This window comes from Gavialis gangeticus, unplaced genomic scaffold, assembly GCF_001723915.1.
Source record: "Gavialis gangeticus isolate Ggan-Ray unplaced genomic scaffold, GavGan_comp1, whole genome shotgun sequence".
Taxonomy (NCBI): domain Eukaryota; kingdom Metazoa; phylum Chordata; order Crocodylia; family Gavialidae; genus Gavialis; species Gavialis gangeticus.
Window position 1 is genome coordinate 10,963,685 of NW_017728993.1, and position 19,604 is coordinate 10,983,288.

The 19,604-nt window shown below is 43.1% G+C and overlaps 1 protein-coding gene across 8 annotated transcripts in view; it reads right to left on the minus strand.

Moving 5' to 3' along the window:
- FGGY (FGGY carbohydrate kinase domain containing) overlaps positions 1–19,604 on the minus strand; it is a 520,775-nt gene that overhangs the window by 55,325 nt on the left and 445,846 nt on the right. For all 8 annotated transcript variants that reach the window (XR_002094627.1, XM_019501213.1, XM_019501212.1 and 5 more), the window contains 3 exons: positions 12,083–12,190; positions 8,595–8,656; positions 3,318–3,465 (listed from right to left, as the gene is read on the minus strand). Coding sequence is in view for 7 of the 8 variants with exons in the window: in XM_019501213.1 (XP_019356758.1) it covers positions 3,318–3,465; positions 8,595–8,656; positions 12,083–12,190 (318 nt within the window). In the remaining variant the exon portion in view is untranslated. The remainder of the gene's footprint in view (positions 1–3,317; positions 3,466–8,594; positions 8,657–12,082; positions 12,191–19,604) is intronic.

Below are 19,604 nucleotides of genomic sequence, written 5' to 3' on the forward strand. Positions count from 1 at the left end.
ATAGAGTTACTGTTCACAGTTAGGTCCTCCTGAGCTACGGCTCTCTGCAAAGCCAGACGAGTACAAGTATGAACTGCAGTTCATTGAGTGTAGCTAGTCCTGGCACCATATTAAGATGGAAGTTCATTTTGCCCGTAGCTTAAGTGGCAACCTGACATTAATTGGAAATAAAGATGCAGCTTAACTTGTACAAAGTTTTTGATGAGTCACTGATCACATAAGCCGTTTGTTAACAAAATGTATCAGAATCATGGTATCTTCTTTAAGCTGATGAGTCAAGGTGTAATTAGTGCTTCAGTAGATAGTGTCGTCAAGTTCTGTCCATTTAAGCTCAATAGTTAAAGAAAAAAGGTTTTGATGCTCTTAGTAAAGAATATACAAGTATGTAAATAGCACTACATTTATACTGTAGATCTGATTCTCTCACTGTTGTAACCAGAATTACATTTTCAGGAATGCATTATTACTGTTAGATAAGAGCTTGATGCAACCCCTCAGTTCCAGACATTCCTGAATTTGGGGTAAGTTCAAACACTGATCCAAACTTCGCAGCTGGGTTTCATCCCTAATTATCAGACTGATTTTGTTGTACAAGAATGTACATGCATCACCAGTTCTTTTCTCTATGATCCCTCCCATTTCAGTGATAACGGTCCCTGCATTTCAATTTACTACTTTCCTGATATCCAGAGTCATCAAAGTTGTAGTTGTCTAGAATGCCCTCCTGGCCAGTATTTTCTGTTTAGGTTGCCAGGACACTTAGGGTGCTAAAAGTCACCCACTCCACCTGGGGTATGGCCTGTGATGCTTTCTCAGGTTTTTGCCTTACTTCAAAAACCAATGATCATTTTAAAGGAAGTTATAACACAAACCACCTGACACAGAAACTGTAGCTATACATCACTGAGACTCAAAAGATCCTAGACCTTAGAGACATATGATTCAGATTGCACCCCCTTCTATCTGCTTCATTTGTCACGGTCCTATACAGTACTATCCTGGCATGTCATCTAATTATTTTGGCTCCCTGTACATATACTCGGGGGTAGAGGGAATGCTTTAATTAGAGTGATTCCTGGAGACCTGCTCTAATTAAAACACCTCACCGTCACATGTATTAAGTGCATGCACACTTACAAATAGCCGCAGGATGCTTTAGCTAAACCTCATGCAACAAGATTTAGCTAAAGTGCCCCTGTGGCCATTTTAAAACATGCAGGTGCTTAATACATGTGATGGTAAGGCGACACTGGAGCGTTCTAATTAGAACACGAACTAGCACATGTATAGGCAGCCTTTGCCTCCAGCAGGTTCAGTTAGACACAGGGGTGTCAAAAATACAGCCCATGGACCAGATTTGGCTGAGCTGAATCACATGGTGTGTGCTAGACCAGCTCTGTGCACAGGGCACATGATGTGCACCACCTGGGATCCATGATAATCATGATGCCCATTCTAGCTGGTCTAGGATCCGTGCTGCACACAGTGCCCCACCATTCCTCCCCACCCAGCTGGTCCAGAATGCATGCAGTATGGATCCTGGACTGCTCAGGGTAGGCACCACATGGAGTGCAGATCCCAGAGTGTGTGCCGTGCATGCTGGATCTGGCATAAGGTGGGGGTAAAGTTTCTGACAGCCTGATATGGCCTGTGGACTAGCTCCACACAACTTATCTGGCCCTGTGGGCCAGATGAGTTTGACACCCCTGAGTTAGGAGCATCCAAAGGTTTGGAAGCTTCTCGGAGTTTTATGACTCCACAACTAGGGGGCTGTGTGAAACTTCGGTCCCTGATTCGATTCAGCAGAGATTCGGCATGATGTGGTGACTGAATCTGTGAATCCAAATTGAATCAGAGGACCCTTTAATCTCTCCAAATTGATTCGGAGAGATTTGGAAAGATTCTGCGATTCAGACATAGACACAGCTTGAAATGTTTTTTCTATATGCCTCTAGGTAGCAGGCATGGCTCGTGAATGCTGTGATGGTGGGGTGGATGGAGCATCCCACACGAGCGTGGGGGGCTCCCCAGCGCGCTTGGCAGCAGACCCAGAAGTGGACCAGAAGCACTTCCAGTCCACTGGATAGTGTGCTGCGCCCCCCCCATGCCTTCTCGGCTCGGTGACTGGTGCCTCCTGGGTCTGGGGGGGCACCCGGGGTCCCCCTGTGACTGGTCACCAAGCCGGGAGGGTTTGGGGGGAGCCCCCAGCATGCTCCCCAGCAGACCTGGAAGAGGACCACTTCTGGGTTCACTCCCAAGCATGCAGGGCCTCGCCCCCCACGCTCCTGTGGGACAGTCCATCCGCCCCAGCATTGCAGCGTTCATGAGCTGCGCTTGGTATCTCAGGGTATGTAGAAAAAACATTTGAAGCTGTGTCTATGGCCGAATCAGTGATTCTCTGACTCAGCATCGAATTTTCAGATTCGGCTGAATCGAATTGGGGACGGTGATCCGAATCAACAAATCGAATCACTGTCCCCAGTTCGGGCCAAATCCCAATCCAAATCGAATAGGGCCTATTTCACCCCCCCCCCAGCTACAACCTTATGTGGAAAACTGGTAAAAAAAAAGACCTTCAAATATTCTCTCACAAGTTTTCTAGTGTTGCTGCTTCTGCTTCTAGACTGAAACACTGTAAAAACTGTCCTTCATACCATATTTCAGCTATTCCAGTTCCAGAAACATCTACAAATCTCTAGCCAAGATAAGACCGAATTCAGCTTTGAAAAATGAATGAAGGATGAGGAGGTATAAGGAGGCACCTCATTTATTTAGTCAATTAGTTAGGTCAGAACATGCACACCCTTCTCTAAGCATTACACCAGAGCTTTCCAGCTTCTCTTTAAACCAACCAGTAAGCAACTGAAATAATGCAACACCCACATTCAGAATACATCAATTTAATTTGGAAAAGTTTTCCTTGCAATACATCACTCTAAATCTATGCTACTGGTTTTAGAGGCTCATCCATTTTACATGAGAAAGCCAAGATTGTCCAGACAGGTGGGTATTCAAAGATAACGAGTGATTGCAGGGGAAGAAGTATCATGCAAAATACTGGAAGAAGTACCTCCTCATACTTTTAGCAAGCACATGCAGCCCTAGTGATATCAAAACTATCCGGATTGATGGCGAGCTGTAAAAACATTTGCTAAATTCAATAACAACAACAAATACTAGCAAGAAAATCAGGTCTGCTGGGATATTTTGAATAACTAAGGAGGAGTATGTTTAAAATAAAAAAGAAAGCTCCTTCTAAACTTTTTTTTTTAACATTACCCTGTATTGACCTTTTGCAAAGTCAGGCTGTTTCTTACCATGCCCTTTAGTGTCAGATCTGCTAAGGGAGATCGGTTACCATGGAAATCTGGCCAAACATGTAAATCAACAGTGAGGAAACCCACAGGCAAAGATTTCTTAATCAGATCCAGGTGACTGTTCAAGTATGTATATATACTTTGAGCACTGGAAGAAAAACAAGTTGGAAAAAAGGGAAGGCGGGGGGGAGGTTATTCATTGAACATAAAACATTTGTACCTCTAATATCAAATGCAAGAAAACCATCAAAGAGGCCCACAAGCCAAACTTAAAACAAATGAGAGAAAGAATCATTTGCTTGCCAGGCATGTAGAATAAGGGGGGAGTTATATTGCACCATCATACGGCAGGAGATCCAAGTTCCTGACTGCAGTGGGGATGTGGGGAGACAGCGGGGACTAAACGACCCGCTACCTGGGCATTGCCGCCTGCGGGTCACTCCTGGAGCTGCGGCTGTTTGGCATTAGTTATGCTGGCAGACCTGCCCGTCACAGAGAAGAGGTGTGAATATTGTGAAAGAGGAGGAGGAAAAGAAGAAATATGATTCCTTGAGAAGAATGAAAACAAATGCCTTATCTTCCCCAAATATTATCAATTCTCTTGTTATTTGTGTCGATTTTTTTCATTCGTGATACATAAATGTTGGAGAGTGTGGTCTGATTAAAACAGACCAGCAAGGGTGGAATAGGGTGAAGTAGATGCTGCTATGCTGGGGAGGAGCTGAGCAGACTCCAAATTGGATTTTATTTTATTTGGGTTCTGATACTACACCCAGCTCCACATTGTCCAAGAGCCTTTTTCCTGGGCCAGCAGTAGTTGCAGGATTAATGATGAACTGTTCATTGTTCTGGCTTGCACGGGCCCGAGTGACATTTCAGTTAAAAATGTTTCAGTTAGGGTTATAATACTTTTCTAACAAAGAAAAAATGCAAGCAACAGATTCATAATTTTCCTTTTTCCTTCACTGCTCAGGAATGTCCGAGCAGGGCACTTAATTTCAGGCATCCAGGTCAATAACAGCATCTAACCCTAATTACAATTGATTAGTCATTGTCTCATTTATTGTAGATCCAAACAGTGATATTCATTTAGCCCCTACATATATATTCAATCACACACTAATGAGATCCCTAAGGGAATTTGGCATATGCTTTACCACTTTGACTTCTGACCTCCTAGCAGCTGTATATTTATATTTGCATTCAACCATTCAGCCACATGTTTTTTCAATTATACCTTACCATGTGTATGCTATCAGAGAATATCATTCAAAATGAAGTGCACTTGGAAGACATTAAAATAACTAATTCACATCATTATTCACATACTTTTAAATGTGCTTTATGTGCCTTCCTGGAACTGAATTATGATAATTTTGTGAGTTACAACGATCCTTTCCCCCACCCCCCAATAGTGGCTCTATTTTCTGCCTCCCTAAAGATTATATTATAAGCAATACCTGCTAATGATCAATCCCTGCATGTTCAGTGTAAATCCTGGTTTTATGGAATAGAGAGGAGAAAAAAAGAGGACGAGAGCAACATCATTCAACATGGGGCCTATGTGACCTCCCAGATTTCCTTCTGGTCCTCTCGTTACTTGTACCTAATAGCAGGGATTTCCAGTGGGTGCAGCTATTTCAGAGCTCAAAGCCCATGCAGCAGAAATTTAAATGCATCTTTCCAGCCCAGAATTACCCTTTACTCCTTCCCCTTCCTCTAGATCTGGGCCATAAGGTTTGGGGCTGTATGAATGACAGAGCTTCAGAGCTCCTTCAAACACTGTCAGTGCCATGTGCAGTGCTGGGCTACTGATATTCTTGTACCGGATCCCTTTCCTCCTTCAGTCCTTTAGCAACAGTAAGGCTGTGCTTTGCACTCCTGAATGTTTGAAGCAAATGCTTTTTGTCACCACCACCGAACTTTCCTTTGGCTGTTTAAAAAGTCTGTAAGCGATAGCACGAACAAGCAGCAGACATTCATCAGAAGGTATTATCTGTACTATTGGCCATATCTCAGAAGCCAAGGGGAGTTATGTACTTCATCTCCACAGGTGCATTTGAAAATGTTACCAGGTGCCTACCTACATCTTCAGATTCCAAATTACCTCTGAAAATCTGGCCCTAAAATCCACACATTGAAGGAACTGCCAACTCCCATTATTATAGATGACCTGAATGATCCCAAAGTACTTTACAGACACCATTTCACTACTGCAAATTCTGTCTGAACACCTGAGGACAAAACCCTGAAAGTAATATAAAAATTGCCAAAAGGAGTGAACTCTAGGCCCAAAAATATGAATTCAGTATATTCCCCTTCAAGAGCAAAAAGTTAATCGAACCCTATCAGGATTAGTGCCTGTCAGTTCAAGGAACCTAGGTAATTTTGTACACCACAAAACTGGCCTTTAAAGTGGCTTAATGCCCTTTTTCACTGTTTTAATGGTGCAGCTGTTTACACATATCGGTGGCATAATGTGTGTTAAATGACTTTGGGACACAGCAAAATAAAACTTGTCGAGGTGTTTTAGTTTGCTACCTTACAACCACAGAGGGAAGCACTGGGCCCCGTGCAGCTCAGGGGCTGTGCAGGCAGCCTGGCAGCAGCCCATGCAAGCAGCCTGGCAGCAGCCTGGGAAGGCAGGCTCCACCGAAGGAAAGAAAAAAAAAAGCGGCAAGCCTGATCCTATGTTTTTTTCTTCCCAGAGCTTGCCTGACTGCCTGAGCTGCATGGGAGCCTGGTGCTCCCTCCGTGGCTGCAGTGGTCCCTGGGACCGCCCAGGCTGGATGCCTGCAGGCGGGTGCCACCTGGGGGGCGCTGCTGATGCCGCGGAGGGAAGCATTGCTCTTCCCCCCACCAGCTCAGGGACCGCTCGGCCCACCGGCAGCTCACCCTCCCTTCCCCACTGCCAGAGAGGCAGGCAAGAATCAGGCCTGAGCCCTTGCGTACATGCCATGAAGGTTTACTTTGCCTTAAATTGAAGCAGTGTTAAAAACCCACTGCTTCAATTTAGGGAGAATTAAACCAAAGTAGACCCCGTGGCATGTACACATAGCCCTAGATACTGCAGCCTTGATGCTTAGACCAAAAAGTCCCCTCCTCTCTTGACCACGCACCGCAAGTTTTCTCATGCTAAAAATACCTGTAGATTATTAACTGACAAAACCGCTGACTCATCACAACCCCATACCTTGCACAGTTGCTGTTGGTATGAAGTTGGTATAAAATAACACTGCAAGGACAAGTGCAGAACACTGATTCTGTTTGCAATTTTATAACCGCTCTGCACTCGCTGACAAACCTAAGTGACTTTGCAAGGCAGGGAATCAGGCCAAAAACACCTTACCATTTATTTTAGGGAGATCTGCAGGCAAGTAACTCATTATCTCCTCCCCATCAAGGGTCCAAAAAACCCAGACAAGACCAAACGTTGATATAAAGGGTCAGAATTAATTTGAGAAAAAACACAGGAAATTCAAAGCTGGAGCCAAAACTTCCTGCTAAATTACCACCTTCTACTTAGCTCTTTCAGCTGATATAGTCTCATCTGATAAGGTCTCAGAACAGCAAGAGAAAGTTTGTGCCATATGTGCTCTAATAGCTAGGTATGATGTTATGAGTTAAAGATGGGATTTTGGCCTGAACAGCAAGGTCCCTGGCTCCTGTCCATTCAAGTTAGGTACTAATGTTAACTTTAATTTTGGTGCGGGTGAGGGTTGAATTTATAAGTGGCTTGTTTACTAAATTTATAGCTATGCAAACATTTCATTAGAAAGGCAGTGTCTGGAAAGCATTATAGAAGTACAACTGGGTAAATTAACTGGATAAAATATTATAACCCTTTTTATCAACACGCTTCTGCACAGTTTTATGATCTTCATGAGCCTCAAATATAAATTAAGGCTGGTAGCCTGTGCTACATGAGACTGTTATATCCCATGGTATTCAGTATATAGGGAGAAAACAAGTTCCTTCCATCATGTCAGCACTCATGGATGTTGCACTGTGCCTCTGCAGCACCAGCATCAAACACAGCTTGTACAGGTATGACTGTGCTACAGGTACGACTGACCACGGTAACGTCTCATTAAAACTCAGCAGGGGGACAACATCTGAAGCTTCAGCATAGGGGAAAAATACAGAGATTGACTCTTATTCTGTCATATGAACTTCAGCCATAGCCTTAAATCACAAGGGACCCTAGAAAGCATGAAGTCTCCTTCGTTCAACATGACATGCATTTGCTAGAACTGGACTTCTGGGAGGCAGAAAGAGTTGTTTAAGAAAGAGTCACTGGATATTGCAAGGCCTTCCTAGATTTCATAGGGAAGTAGTGGGTTTTCTAGAGCAACCAAGGCAGAAGTAGGGGAGGACCGTGAGAAGCTCTGTGTCAAAATCAGCGTGAATGCGCATGTGTGTGTTTCTTTCAGGACTGGGACTTGTATACAGGTTAGGGCAGGCTGAGAGACTTGAGCAAAAATACCAGGTTTGCTATGCTTCATCATTCCAGAAAAGGAAGGAAGGAAGGAAGGTATTTCCCTCAGATAGGCAAATTTGTTCTTATGGCTCTAGTCTTGGAGAGTTTTTAACTAAAGATGAGCCCAGGTAGAAAGCTCAGGCTCTAGATTTGAAAGGCAGCTCACAGGCAGCCAGCCTTCACTCTCTGAAGTGGCTGACCTCAAAGCCCAGATCCAAAACAGAACTGTAGAAAGTGTGGATGTAGATCCAAATGCTGCAGCTCAGGCACACCTCTTTATGTAACTCTTTATTTTGGTTTTCACTCCCCCTTCTCACCATCCTGAAGTATCTCTTCCTACAGGAGCTGTTCTTTCACATAGCTTCCACTGTGCTATTAGCAGCAGTCTGCTTAGTCTCATCCCTAGTCCTTGACAACATCACAATGATGAGGCCCCATTAGCCCAAGGCACCCAGGTGTGCCACATAGAAAGTATTCAGTGCTACCAAGTGACCTAATCAGGTGGATACAAAAATGGCTTTGATGTGCAAAGCAAAAGGCAAGCCCCACTACTTGGGTAAGGAGTCTAACCTCAGGGAGGCATATTTTAGGTTTGTTAAGCTTTGATCCATGAATTATCATAATTAGAACAGCCTTTGCAAATGCTTCCAATCAGTTCACATTCAGGTAACTGAGTTCGCAGACAGTTTGGCTGATTCTCATGTTCTGAGATGAGAGCACTACAGGTATGTGAGTTCAGTCTACTATCAAAAATCATTATAAAGCAGACACTGTAGTAAAGAAGTAAAAGTGGTGACCTGGCAGCAGCTTTCTCTTGCAATTCTGGGAAGGCAACATGGCCCTGGACAACATGCTCGATCTGAAAAAGAAGAAAACCAACTTGACTGAAAGAAATTCAATTTAAAGGTTTGCTCCTGGTAAAGCATTTTGGGGAATTACAGTTCTAAAATGGCAAAAGAGCTTCCAAGTTACTTAAAAAGTGCTTGGTCTTATTGAAGACAATGGCAAAACTCCCACTGATTTCAACAGAGCCAGGATTTAGTTTAAAAAGATGTTATACCTAAGATGAGTAAAATAATATGTTTATCACTCCCAGGTATAACTGCAAGCAAAATGCATCACCCCTTGTGTCTCGAAAAGCCATAGTAGGCTTATTGATCTGTCTCATGCCATTGCAGAAATGGTGACATTTGGAAATCTAACTCACCTTGAGTGTTACTGGTGCAAACATCTAGCTTGCATTTTTCCTTCATTCTATATTATAAAGATAATATCTATTGTCAAGGCTGTTTACTGTTGGATCTGCTAGAATATCAAATGTCTAATTACTTGCAGACTTTAGGTGTTCCTCAAGCAGACAGCACAATATTCATGCAGCACAAGAACACTGCACTATTCTGTAGCATTAGCTTTGCTAGTACCTCTTACTAAATTCATCGGGCAGCCATGTGAATACCAAAATTATGTTATAATTTGTATTAATAAAGCTCTACCAACAATATCAAAGCCTACAATCAAACAACTCCCAGGCAGGGTTGGAAACAATTTTTAATATAGGTTAATTGCTTTGTTGGTTGCTATTAAAGTGTTTCACATTTTACAGGAGGATTCCAAAAAATAGTCATCTCTAATCTAAAGGCATATTTTCCATCTCTCCATAAATTAACACAACGTACCCCTTCGGGCACCGGGGACCAATCTGTTTGGCAGGAATGCTACAAATTAGCCCTTTACCCCACCCTGAGCACCACTCTGATCTCCTTACCCAGCCTGATCTGTTCCTCTGCTTTCTGCTCTGTGGCCTATCTGGCAGTCCCCTGCCAGGTGACACGCAGAGGCTGTGTGCGCCACTTGCAGCACACGTACTGCAAGTTGGCTACCCCTGCCTGAGAGAGACTAACATAGAGAATGCTATGAGAAAATCCTATACTAAATTACTGATATCAAACTCTGTTGTGGGACAGGTCCATCTCAGTTTCTTAACATGAAGTTAACTGATGGCTAGTTAGCTTGAGCTAGCTAAACCACACGTAGTGGCTAGCATGGAAACTCTACAGATCTCTCTCATAATACAGGTGCCCATCCTTTACTCTGAAAATCAACTAGCTCAACTTGAGGTCTGGTATAAACATACCCTTTATACAGTGAACATGTAAGATGCAGCATACAGGGAAATGGCTCCCTTACTATGCATAAAACAATTCACTGAGAAGGGTCAAATGGGCTTCCAAGATAACAATTTAAACCTCACGAACGCATGACAGCACCTATCAGAGGCAACTGTAAAGATAAAGAGGTAAAACTATGACTGCTCAGGGTACTGGAAATACCTGCTGACCGAAAGCCAGATGATGTGTTTAATTTTCATAGTTCTCATTAGTTCCGGAACGTGGGTATTAACAGTATAATGACAATCATTTTCAATATGCGCACACATTTCCAGATGGACAGCAGACGAAATACATTAAGTTCCTTCTGAGGTTTGCACAGAAGATAAAGAAAAGCAAATTGCACAAAGATAAATGTATCAGGAACAAAGCTTTGGGCTGCACTGAATTTTATAAAACTGAAATATTAATATTAGAACAAGCCATCAGGCATTAGTCATATACAGGAATGATATAAAGCTGTCCAGAAAATGTTCAAAATTTAATTTAAAAGTCAACATACATAGGTACATGGTTTATATATGGATATGTGTGCACGTGCGATAGATAATTTATTTTATTAAAAAATATATAGTACTGCAACATTAAGGTTGTAAAGTTAAACACTCAGACTTCAGAAAGGCCCAAATTAAGGTTGCATGCATAAACTTACCTCTGCTTCCTAGTGGATACATTTTTTGGCTGCTGTCTGTAATTACGTCACATCTCAATTATGCAATAGACCTTTTCCTACACATTTTGAAAATGCAGTTTAAATGCTTAGACCTTCCAGAAGGAAAACTCGTTTTTTTTAGAACAAGCAGCTCCTCAAAAGAACTCTATCCAGGCCTATTTTGACATTTCAAACTTAGCAGAATTTCTAGAAAAGTGATGGGAACTTTTAAAAAGGGAAACTATCTTTATTTTGCTCTCACTGGATACCACTGGCTATGTTCAAACTTTATTGGAAAAAAAATCACCTTCAGGCACAGACCAATCAGTGAAAATTTAATCCCAAAATAGGATTTTTTCAAACAGCTAAGAGTAGGCAAAAGCCTATTTCATTATGACTGCTTCTTTGCAACTTTCACTAGAGACAATCAACCAGCCACAAAAGCAGGTTTGACATATTTAATTTCAATTTCTTTCTCTCTACTTGTTTTGTGTGTATCATCTGAAAAATCCACGTGAAACAGAATATTCTAAGAATGTCTTAATAAAGATACACTTCCCCTAACATTCCTAAAGTTTTATGCTAACTTTTGCTATGGGCCCTAACAAAAATAGAAACAAATTCCAAAGATCTTCCTGGAGTACCAAATGCCTCCTTACAGAGAAAGAAAGTCAGACCTTCACTGCTTCAAACCTTGAATCTAGTGGGTCTCAGACTTCTTTGTACCAGGACCCATTTGTAAACATTGGTGGCCAGTCCCGACCCACTCCTGACCCTCTGCCCTCCACCCTCAGCCCCCCAGAGTGTGTGGCAGGGGGAGTGCATGTGAGGGAGGGGGGCACCCAAGCAGCCCTTTGCGGGCTGGATCTGGGACAGTCTAAAAAGGAAAAGCCACGGTTTCTCACATTTTTCTCTTTTAAAGGAGAATACATTTTTAAAATCTGTTCGTGACCCTGTCATGTTTTCTTGCGACCCACTTTTGGGTTGTGACCCATGGGTTGAGAAATACTGCTTTAATCTATTAGCAAACTGAATGTAGATCTGAGTATCTGTTCCTCTAATCATACTTTTGAAGACAGATCTCTCCATTGTAGCAAATGCGATTAGAATACACTTTCAGGTTTAACTTTATTCCCTCCATCTCTCCTAGACTGTAGAGGGAAAATATATGTTTGGCACTTGTATTGAAGAGGGCTTGAAAAGGGAATGCTCTTTTAGTCCACTCTCTCTCACCCCCCTGAGCAAGTCCAAACACAAGAGTTTTTATCCTTCTGAAAATTAATAGACTTCTGAGCAGCTAATTGTTTAGTGCTTTTAGCAGCACATTCACCATCGTGCTCTCACAAACATATTCTGGGCCAGCCCCGCAGCTGGTATACACTGGCATAGCTCCGCACAGCTATGCTGATTGACAAGAGCTGAGGAACCAGGCCTGTCTTTTAGAAGAAACTCTTTCCAGACTCACCAGTTTTCCCGTAGCACTTTGGCCTCCTTCGTTCAGCCAGAATCCAGGTACCATGGCCGAGTAATATGGCCCCCAAACACCAGGCACATAAATGGGGGTTTCACTTATCTGCAAAAGCAAGAATAAACATAGTCAGTCAAACTGCCCTGTTTGCCTGGGCTTCCAGGGGCCAACATTGGCATTAGAGCAATGGAAATGCTCGCACGAGGAGGACAAGCAACAGATTTCAGAACTTGGCCCTTACTAGATACATTTTAGGTGGGAATAAATAGGAGAATGCCTTAGTTCTCCACCACATTCAATTAACTTTTTGATGAGAAGATAATCTCCTGCTGATCACATATTAAATTGTGCTTAGCTGATACTCTGGAGTTGTTTATGGCGTAGCTGATCATGTTTTCAAAGCAGAGACTTAAGATAAAACTTGAAGGTCTAGAGACAACGTCTGAGATCCTCAGGTAGGTCTTTCTGCTCTCATGATGAGCAGGAAGAGCTAGGTGCCTCCAAATGGCATGCACAGAAGTCAACAGGTTCAGTGAAGAGTTGCCAAAGTTAGCCAGTAGGAAACACTGAGGACAGGGCTGTGGTTTAAGTCCTGTCTCTCTGGGGGACTTTGGTATCTTCCTTAAGTGTTGCTGGAGATGTCTTCCTTCACTAAAAGATTCTCCTGGATGTAGGTCTCTAAGGCCCTTTTCTCAAGAACTGAACAGAGACTGCTCTTCTTTTTCAACACACAGGGTACCCTACTTTTATCCGCTAACTCAGCAGTTAAGCTATTATGGGAATGCATGGAAGACCTGGATTCATGACCTCTTTTTGCTTGAAATTGGAATTCCAGCTACCAAGCTAGAAGGGTGAGGGAACTCACTTTTCGTCCTGTTGAAGCTGTCCTACCCTGCGTTTAGATTTGGCATAGTTCAGTTCAGGTCTCTGACATCCTGTGAATGCTCCAACCCCTAAGATGATAAATAAAGGGGAACATCACAGCCATCTCCTCTGGCTGTGCCAGGGTACTTAAGTGGCAGGGTTGAGGGTTTGGGATTTTTTTGGACTTAGGAACATCTAGCACAAGAGTTCCCCCAGACTAACAAGATAGAGGTCAAAAGAAAACATCTCCCGGCCCAATCAATAAGAATCTACTTTCTCTCAACTGGAGCTTGCCCTTCATGGGTGGAAACCAAGGCCCTACCAAAGTCATCCAAGGTCTGCCCCATACTGTTTGAATACACGTCCCAATCCTGTTCCCGACAAATGTAATGCAAAGCTCCCCTTGACTTCAGTGACAGCAGAGTCAGATTTTTAATAGAAGATTTGCTAAGCATTTTAGGGGTGCCTACTAATATCGGGCTTATTGGCATGTGTTCATCACATGTTTAGTAAACAGACCAGCAGAAAGGTTTCTGTACAATCAAACCATCATTAAATTACAGATAACTTTGTCAGGAAAAGTTTGTCAGGAATACAAAATTAAATTAAAAAAAATAACCAATCAAATAAGCAGAAACTGGCTTCCCTACATAGTGCTGAGCAATCCCAAGTCCTGATTTCTCTTGAGAATACAGCTGACAACTATGAGAGAATCTTCCTCATTTGTCCTCAAATGGTCAATCTTAATACTAGAAATACTTAAAAGTCTTAAAGCTAGAAATACTAAAAATCTTTCTTAAAGATTTTTCCCATGTCATTGAGTGAGCTGTTGATACAATGGACATCAGCTCTATTTCTTTTTTAAAAGTTCAAGATTGGATGGCATGTCCTGCACTGAAATCAGCAAGTCAAGATGACAAAGTGCGTCTTTTTTAATGCTATCGACTGTTCTGAATGTGTCCTTTTAGGCCCTTTTGATGCGAGATGTTCCAGTGCTTTACATGAATTAACAAACAGCGCTTCACAACTTTGTAGTGAGACAGGCAGTCCATTACATATTTTACAACAAAAATGTTACATATTTTACAACATGAACAATGTGTTTTCCTAAAGCCTCACTCCATATTTAGGCACTTAAAAGACAGCTTGGAAGACCCAAGTCTGCATCACTGATGTCAAAGAGATGGGACTGTAGCCTTTGGTCCCCAAATCCCTATTTAGATACTTTGCTCATGCAGCAATGGCAGCCACGGGAACGGAGCCCAGGGGTCTTGACTCAGAGTCTTTTGCTATAACCCCAGACAACGGAAGAACTGTAAAATAGGAAGGAGTCGTCAGGGCAGAGGAGGTCTGAATTTTTGAAGTCTCCTCCCAAAGTGTTCTTCACAGGACAAATGTTTTGTACTAAATTCACCCACCTGGAAGGATAAAGGGTTGAACTGACTCTGCTGAGGTTTGAATCTGTGCTTCTAGCAAGTACAGCTCTACTATTCCTGAAGCTAAAGCCAGCAAGCTATGCATTGCCCACCTATTTATTAAGACAGAAGCAAGTGGCTGGACTGGCTACAAGATTTTTACAAATGTACAGGAAGATCCAGATGTTGCTTTTTCCTACATTGTACTTTGATTGCTCCTAAGTTATTAGCTTGCTATTCCCCAAACTGTCCTATATGTCTGATAACTTTAGAAGGTGTAGGCTGAGTAATGACTTAACCAGCCCTGAAGCGAGTACTTCTGGAGAGCAATGGGTTCTGAGTGTCTGCAGCCTGGCTCGGCATTTTGGAGGATACCCACAGGAATCTGCCAGGACAGGATATTTCCGTGCTGCCTCGTATCCATTTACACTGAGGCTTTCCTATCATCTTACTACCAAAATACCATTTGTACGCATTCCAGCAAACTTTCAATGCATGTATGGTGCAAATGAGACAGTCACATATCTCTGGGTAACTGGACACAGCCAATGGGACGCTGACTTGCCATTTCTTCTTCTGCAGGAAGTTCTCCCCAGTAACTCTTAAGTGGGATGAGAGACGTTGCTCTGATGCCGAGGGTTATTTGCACCATTCATAGTTTTCAAATTGCCCTTTGACAGCCACCTCTCAAAAATTTAGCTCAGGTTTAGCAGACTAGAAGACCAGCTAGCAAAACTGAAGATTGTGATTCGCATGCAGGGAGAGCTATGAAGAGTCGTCACTCACCAAAACACAGAAATTATTTGAGGAGCAGTAAAGTGAATCTTCTTCCACAGATGTACATATAACACATGCCAATTTTCCCTCCCTGAATTAGTGTTGGATGGTTCATAAGTTCCCTAAGCCATCTTGCATCTGGCATCTGTACTTTCATAATCAAAGTCTGAACTCTGTCTGGACTTTGACACCATACAGTCCCCCTAAGGGTAAATGAGTCTACACGGGTGTAGGTCAGGGGAAATGGTGCACAGTTTGGGGTGGCTCCATCCAACAAGCACATTCACAGATTTGGGGTTCAATTAGAAAATGTTTTTTTTTCAGCTTGGCACCATATCCTTTTCATATTAAACTCTGTTACTTTCAAATACTCATGTGCTGGCATGGCCAGATGGATGCTAGCACAATTCATTGTTTTATGAAGCTTAAGAAAAATCTGTAATCTTCACGATGCATAAAAAAAAATGCTGTTTGGATTTATGGATGAGTGATGTTTATTTCTCAAGTGAATAAGAGATGTCACCATTTTGATTTTAAATGTTGAATGGCTACACACAAGGAGACCCTGATTTTCTCTGACATCCAACCTAAATCAATACTCAGTATACATTTTGCATTGCACTGTTTTTCATTCTCAGGACTTATTCCTTCAAGAGAAATTTGGATGCTTATCTTGCTGGGATCCTATGACCCCAGCTGACTTCCTGCCCCTGGGGCGGGGGGCTGGACTCAGTGATCTTCCGAGGTCCCTTCCAGCCCTAATGTCTATGAAATCTATGAAATTCCAAACATTAATTGATCAATTCATGATAAACAACCACCCCTTGCACCTGCTCCACCTCACCTGAAAGGCAGGTTATTGCTATTTACTCCACTCGGTAAATGGGGAAACTGAGGCACACCTGGGTTAAGTGGCAGCTCAAAACAATGGAGCAAATCAGTGCCTGGGCCAGAATAAAATCTTGGTGTACCTGATTCCCAGCCCACTGCACAGTATTTATTGCCATAGGTATTTGGGAATAGAGGGGAAGCAAAATGTGGACCTTGAACAGGGCCAAAAATTTGGGGCCTTAAATTTTGAGTTCTAATGTGAAAAAACACAGCCATTATCTATACCCATTTATGTGAATTAAATGCAATCACAGAGAAAATGTTGCCTTTTGTCTGCAATGTTTACTTATAGCCATTCTCTGTTGTCTTTGGAGAGCCCTTACAACCACATGCTATTGCAGTGGGTGGCAGATTTCTTTCATGGAGGACGATGCTTCCTGCTCCATGTCTTCCTAATAGGCACCAGCTTTCCACTCTGCATAGCAAAAATGTCTGGGAAACCTGTTCAAATATCCCAAGGATTTGGGTTCCCTGGGTTTCTCCTCTTCCAGTGAAAGAAGAAAGAAGTTCTACATTTTCTAGCAGGAAGGAAAGAAGAAAGGGAGCTCTATCCGGGAGGGTTTAACCTCAGCTTGTACTCTACACAAGATTATACTAATATGTAAGATATGTAAACATTATAGAGCAATCAGAAACAAATGAAACGATGGATTCAGTTTAACAGTATTCAGCTGTGGTGCAACTGCCAGAAGGCACTTTTTGTTATGAACAGATCACTTGGATGAGTTACAGACCTGATTTCAACTCTGGCGTGCGCTCGGAAAATCAATGTCAAACTATCCAGGATCAGAAGGCATCAGGAGCACATCTGGCAGGCCACAAAAATGTTAAAGGGCTATAAAATACAAAATACTATGTAGAGCTAAGCTATGGTACCAAAGGACCAGTTTAAACAGTGCTAGCATGAAATTTGTAATGTATTTAGTTTGGCTTAAACCCCCACCCAAAAAAAAAAAAGAAAAAGAAAAAGAAAAAAACAACTCAATTGCTGAAGTTTATGTGGAAGAAATGCACTACTTACCAATTATAGTTAAAGCTAACTTGAAACTAATGTAAGTGGAATCACTGGAGTCATTGTCTTTAATCCAAACTAAGCTTGTGTAAGTTTTCAACACTGTCATTTGGTACAGACGATGAATGGAGCAGAACAGACTTCTGCAGAAGGGAATCACCTTAGCTTATACCCCAGCCATAAAATGAAGAGGTTGGCTGTGTAAGCACTATAGATTTATTTTAGCACGCTCCGTTTTGCCAGCAGAGTCATAATGATCATACATCTGCAAATGTTTCCTCCTTGGTTTTGTGTAAATGTTACAGTAATCAGAGACAAGATAAAATAAAACAGGCTGTGCTGGTGAGGGCAGTTTTATGGACGCGTGAATTCCAACAGAACTTTTCCTCCTTAGCTGACACCATGTGCTGATGGTGTAGGCTTACATGAATTCCTGCACTGACACTATTTGAGAACTTGGCTATCACCTGAAGATTAAATCTTTGTATTAGCAGGGAACATGGCTGGATGTGTATCTTTTTTTTCATTTTCACCAATGCATCCTAAAACAGGGGCTCTCATACCTGGTAGGTTACAGTATCAGAACCTGATTCTCCTCTCGCTTGCAGCACATTTACAATGGTGTAATAGCATTCATTTCAGTGGAGCCACTCCCAATTAACACCAGTTTACATAAGAGCAGAATCATATCTTCATTCCACCGTTAAGTTATTTCGAGGTATGCATACTTGGGCATGTGTGCATGACACTTTAAAGTGGGCTAAATGCTCATGCACCACTTTGATGGTGTTGGTGTTTGCATGCCTTGGTGGCATATTGCACATTAATTCCAGTCGCTGTAGCAAATTCAGCAGCGTAATGCGCCTTAAATGACTTGGGGCACAGCAAGCTAAAACTCCTCTGAGGCTGCCCTACCAGCCGTGGAGTGAAGCACTGGGCTCTGGGCAGCTATGGGGCTCTGCAGGAAGCCCTGCAGGCAGCCTGGCAGCAGCCTGGGAAGGCAGGCTCTGCCCAAGAAAAAAAGCAGTGAGCCTGGTTTTTCCCACCCCCATGGAGCCTGCCTGCCTGCCTGAGCTGCATGGGGGCTGGTGCTACCCCCCGCGGCTGCAGTGCCCCCTGGGACTGCCTGAGCCGGGTGCCTGAGGGCGGGTACCACCTGGGAGGGGGCCACCGCTGCCGCGGAGGAAAGCACCAGCACCGCGCCAAACCGCAGCCCAGGGACTGCTTCGCCCACTGGCAGCTCGCCCTCCCCTCCAAGAGAGGCAGGTAAGTCAGGTGTGTGCACGACACAGGGGTATAATTGGCCCTAAATTGAAGCGGTGTTTTTAAAAACCCACCGCTTCAATTTAGGGCCTCCATTTCATCTACACATGCCCCTTGTTACCAAGAAGCTAGGTCAGAAGGCCCAGTTGAAATCATCTCACTGATTGTTTTTTTACAGATAGCATTTCAGAATAACAGCCATCCTTTTAAGGCTAAGTTAAGTATGAAACACGATCTAAGATATTAAGGGGCAAAAAACAGAAAGAAAGAAAAGAAAGAACAGTGCTGTGTCAATCACCAAGTAATAAATGCTCTCTATACCTCCATCTATGGCTTTGGGCTTTGATCACTGACAAGTCAAATACTCTCATTAACTAGTGTGTTGTCTTTTAAATTTCAAACTCTATGCCATACTGTTGGTTGTGAATACCAATATTTATTTGACCACAGACTTCAAGGTTGACGAGTCTGATCTCGTATTAAGAATACTATCATTTTACTGCTGCTGACAGATGTGTCCTATGCAGCCAGTTGAGTACACCTCTTACAAAGAATAAAAGAGCATTAAACAAAAGGAGAAAATTTAGAGGAAAATTTAGAGCTTTTTATCTCTATGTCTCTGGTTCAGATCCAGCTCATATGAATACCTACTGAATGGTATGATTTGATGATTTTTTAATGGCCTCTGTTAATTTTGGTATACTCAGTCTTGTTCCCAGTGGACAGATGTCCACTCTGAAATTGCCACCCTGGCTGCAATTTTCAGAGAAGCCAGGCACTAAATGAGTGCGGTGACTAACGACCCCAAATGCAGTCCTCTGAGGTCACGTTACAGAGACCTTATCATATTTACTCGATTCCAAGATGAGGTTTCTTTTCCCCTTTTTTACTTGGGGGAAAACCCCGCGTCTTGGAATCGGGTACCAGGGGATGGGGGGCGAGGAGGAAGCAGGCAGCTGCTGTGGCCCTGACCCTGGCCCCAACACTGGGTTGGGGCCAGAGCCACAGCTGGTGGCTGCATCCCCCCACCACCTGGGTTTGCACTAAGTTTGGCCATCAGTGGGCGGGGGGGCAGTATTTGTGCTAGACTCCCCCTGGCTCTGCCCCGATGATGGGGCAGTAGGTGCTGGTGTACTCTGTATAATGCTCAGAGAAGGACTGTGTGATACAGGGATCCAACAGCCTGCGAGGAAGCTTACGTTGATGGTGTCAGCAGGTTGCAGTGGGCAGGGCAGGGGACTCGGGCTTCCTGACCCTGCTGTAGGGCAGCCTTGGTTTTGTTACATCCCTTCACAAC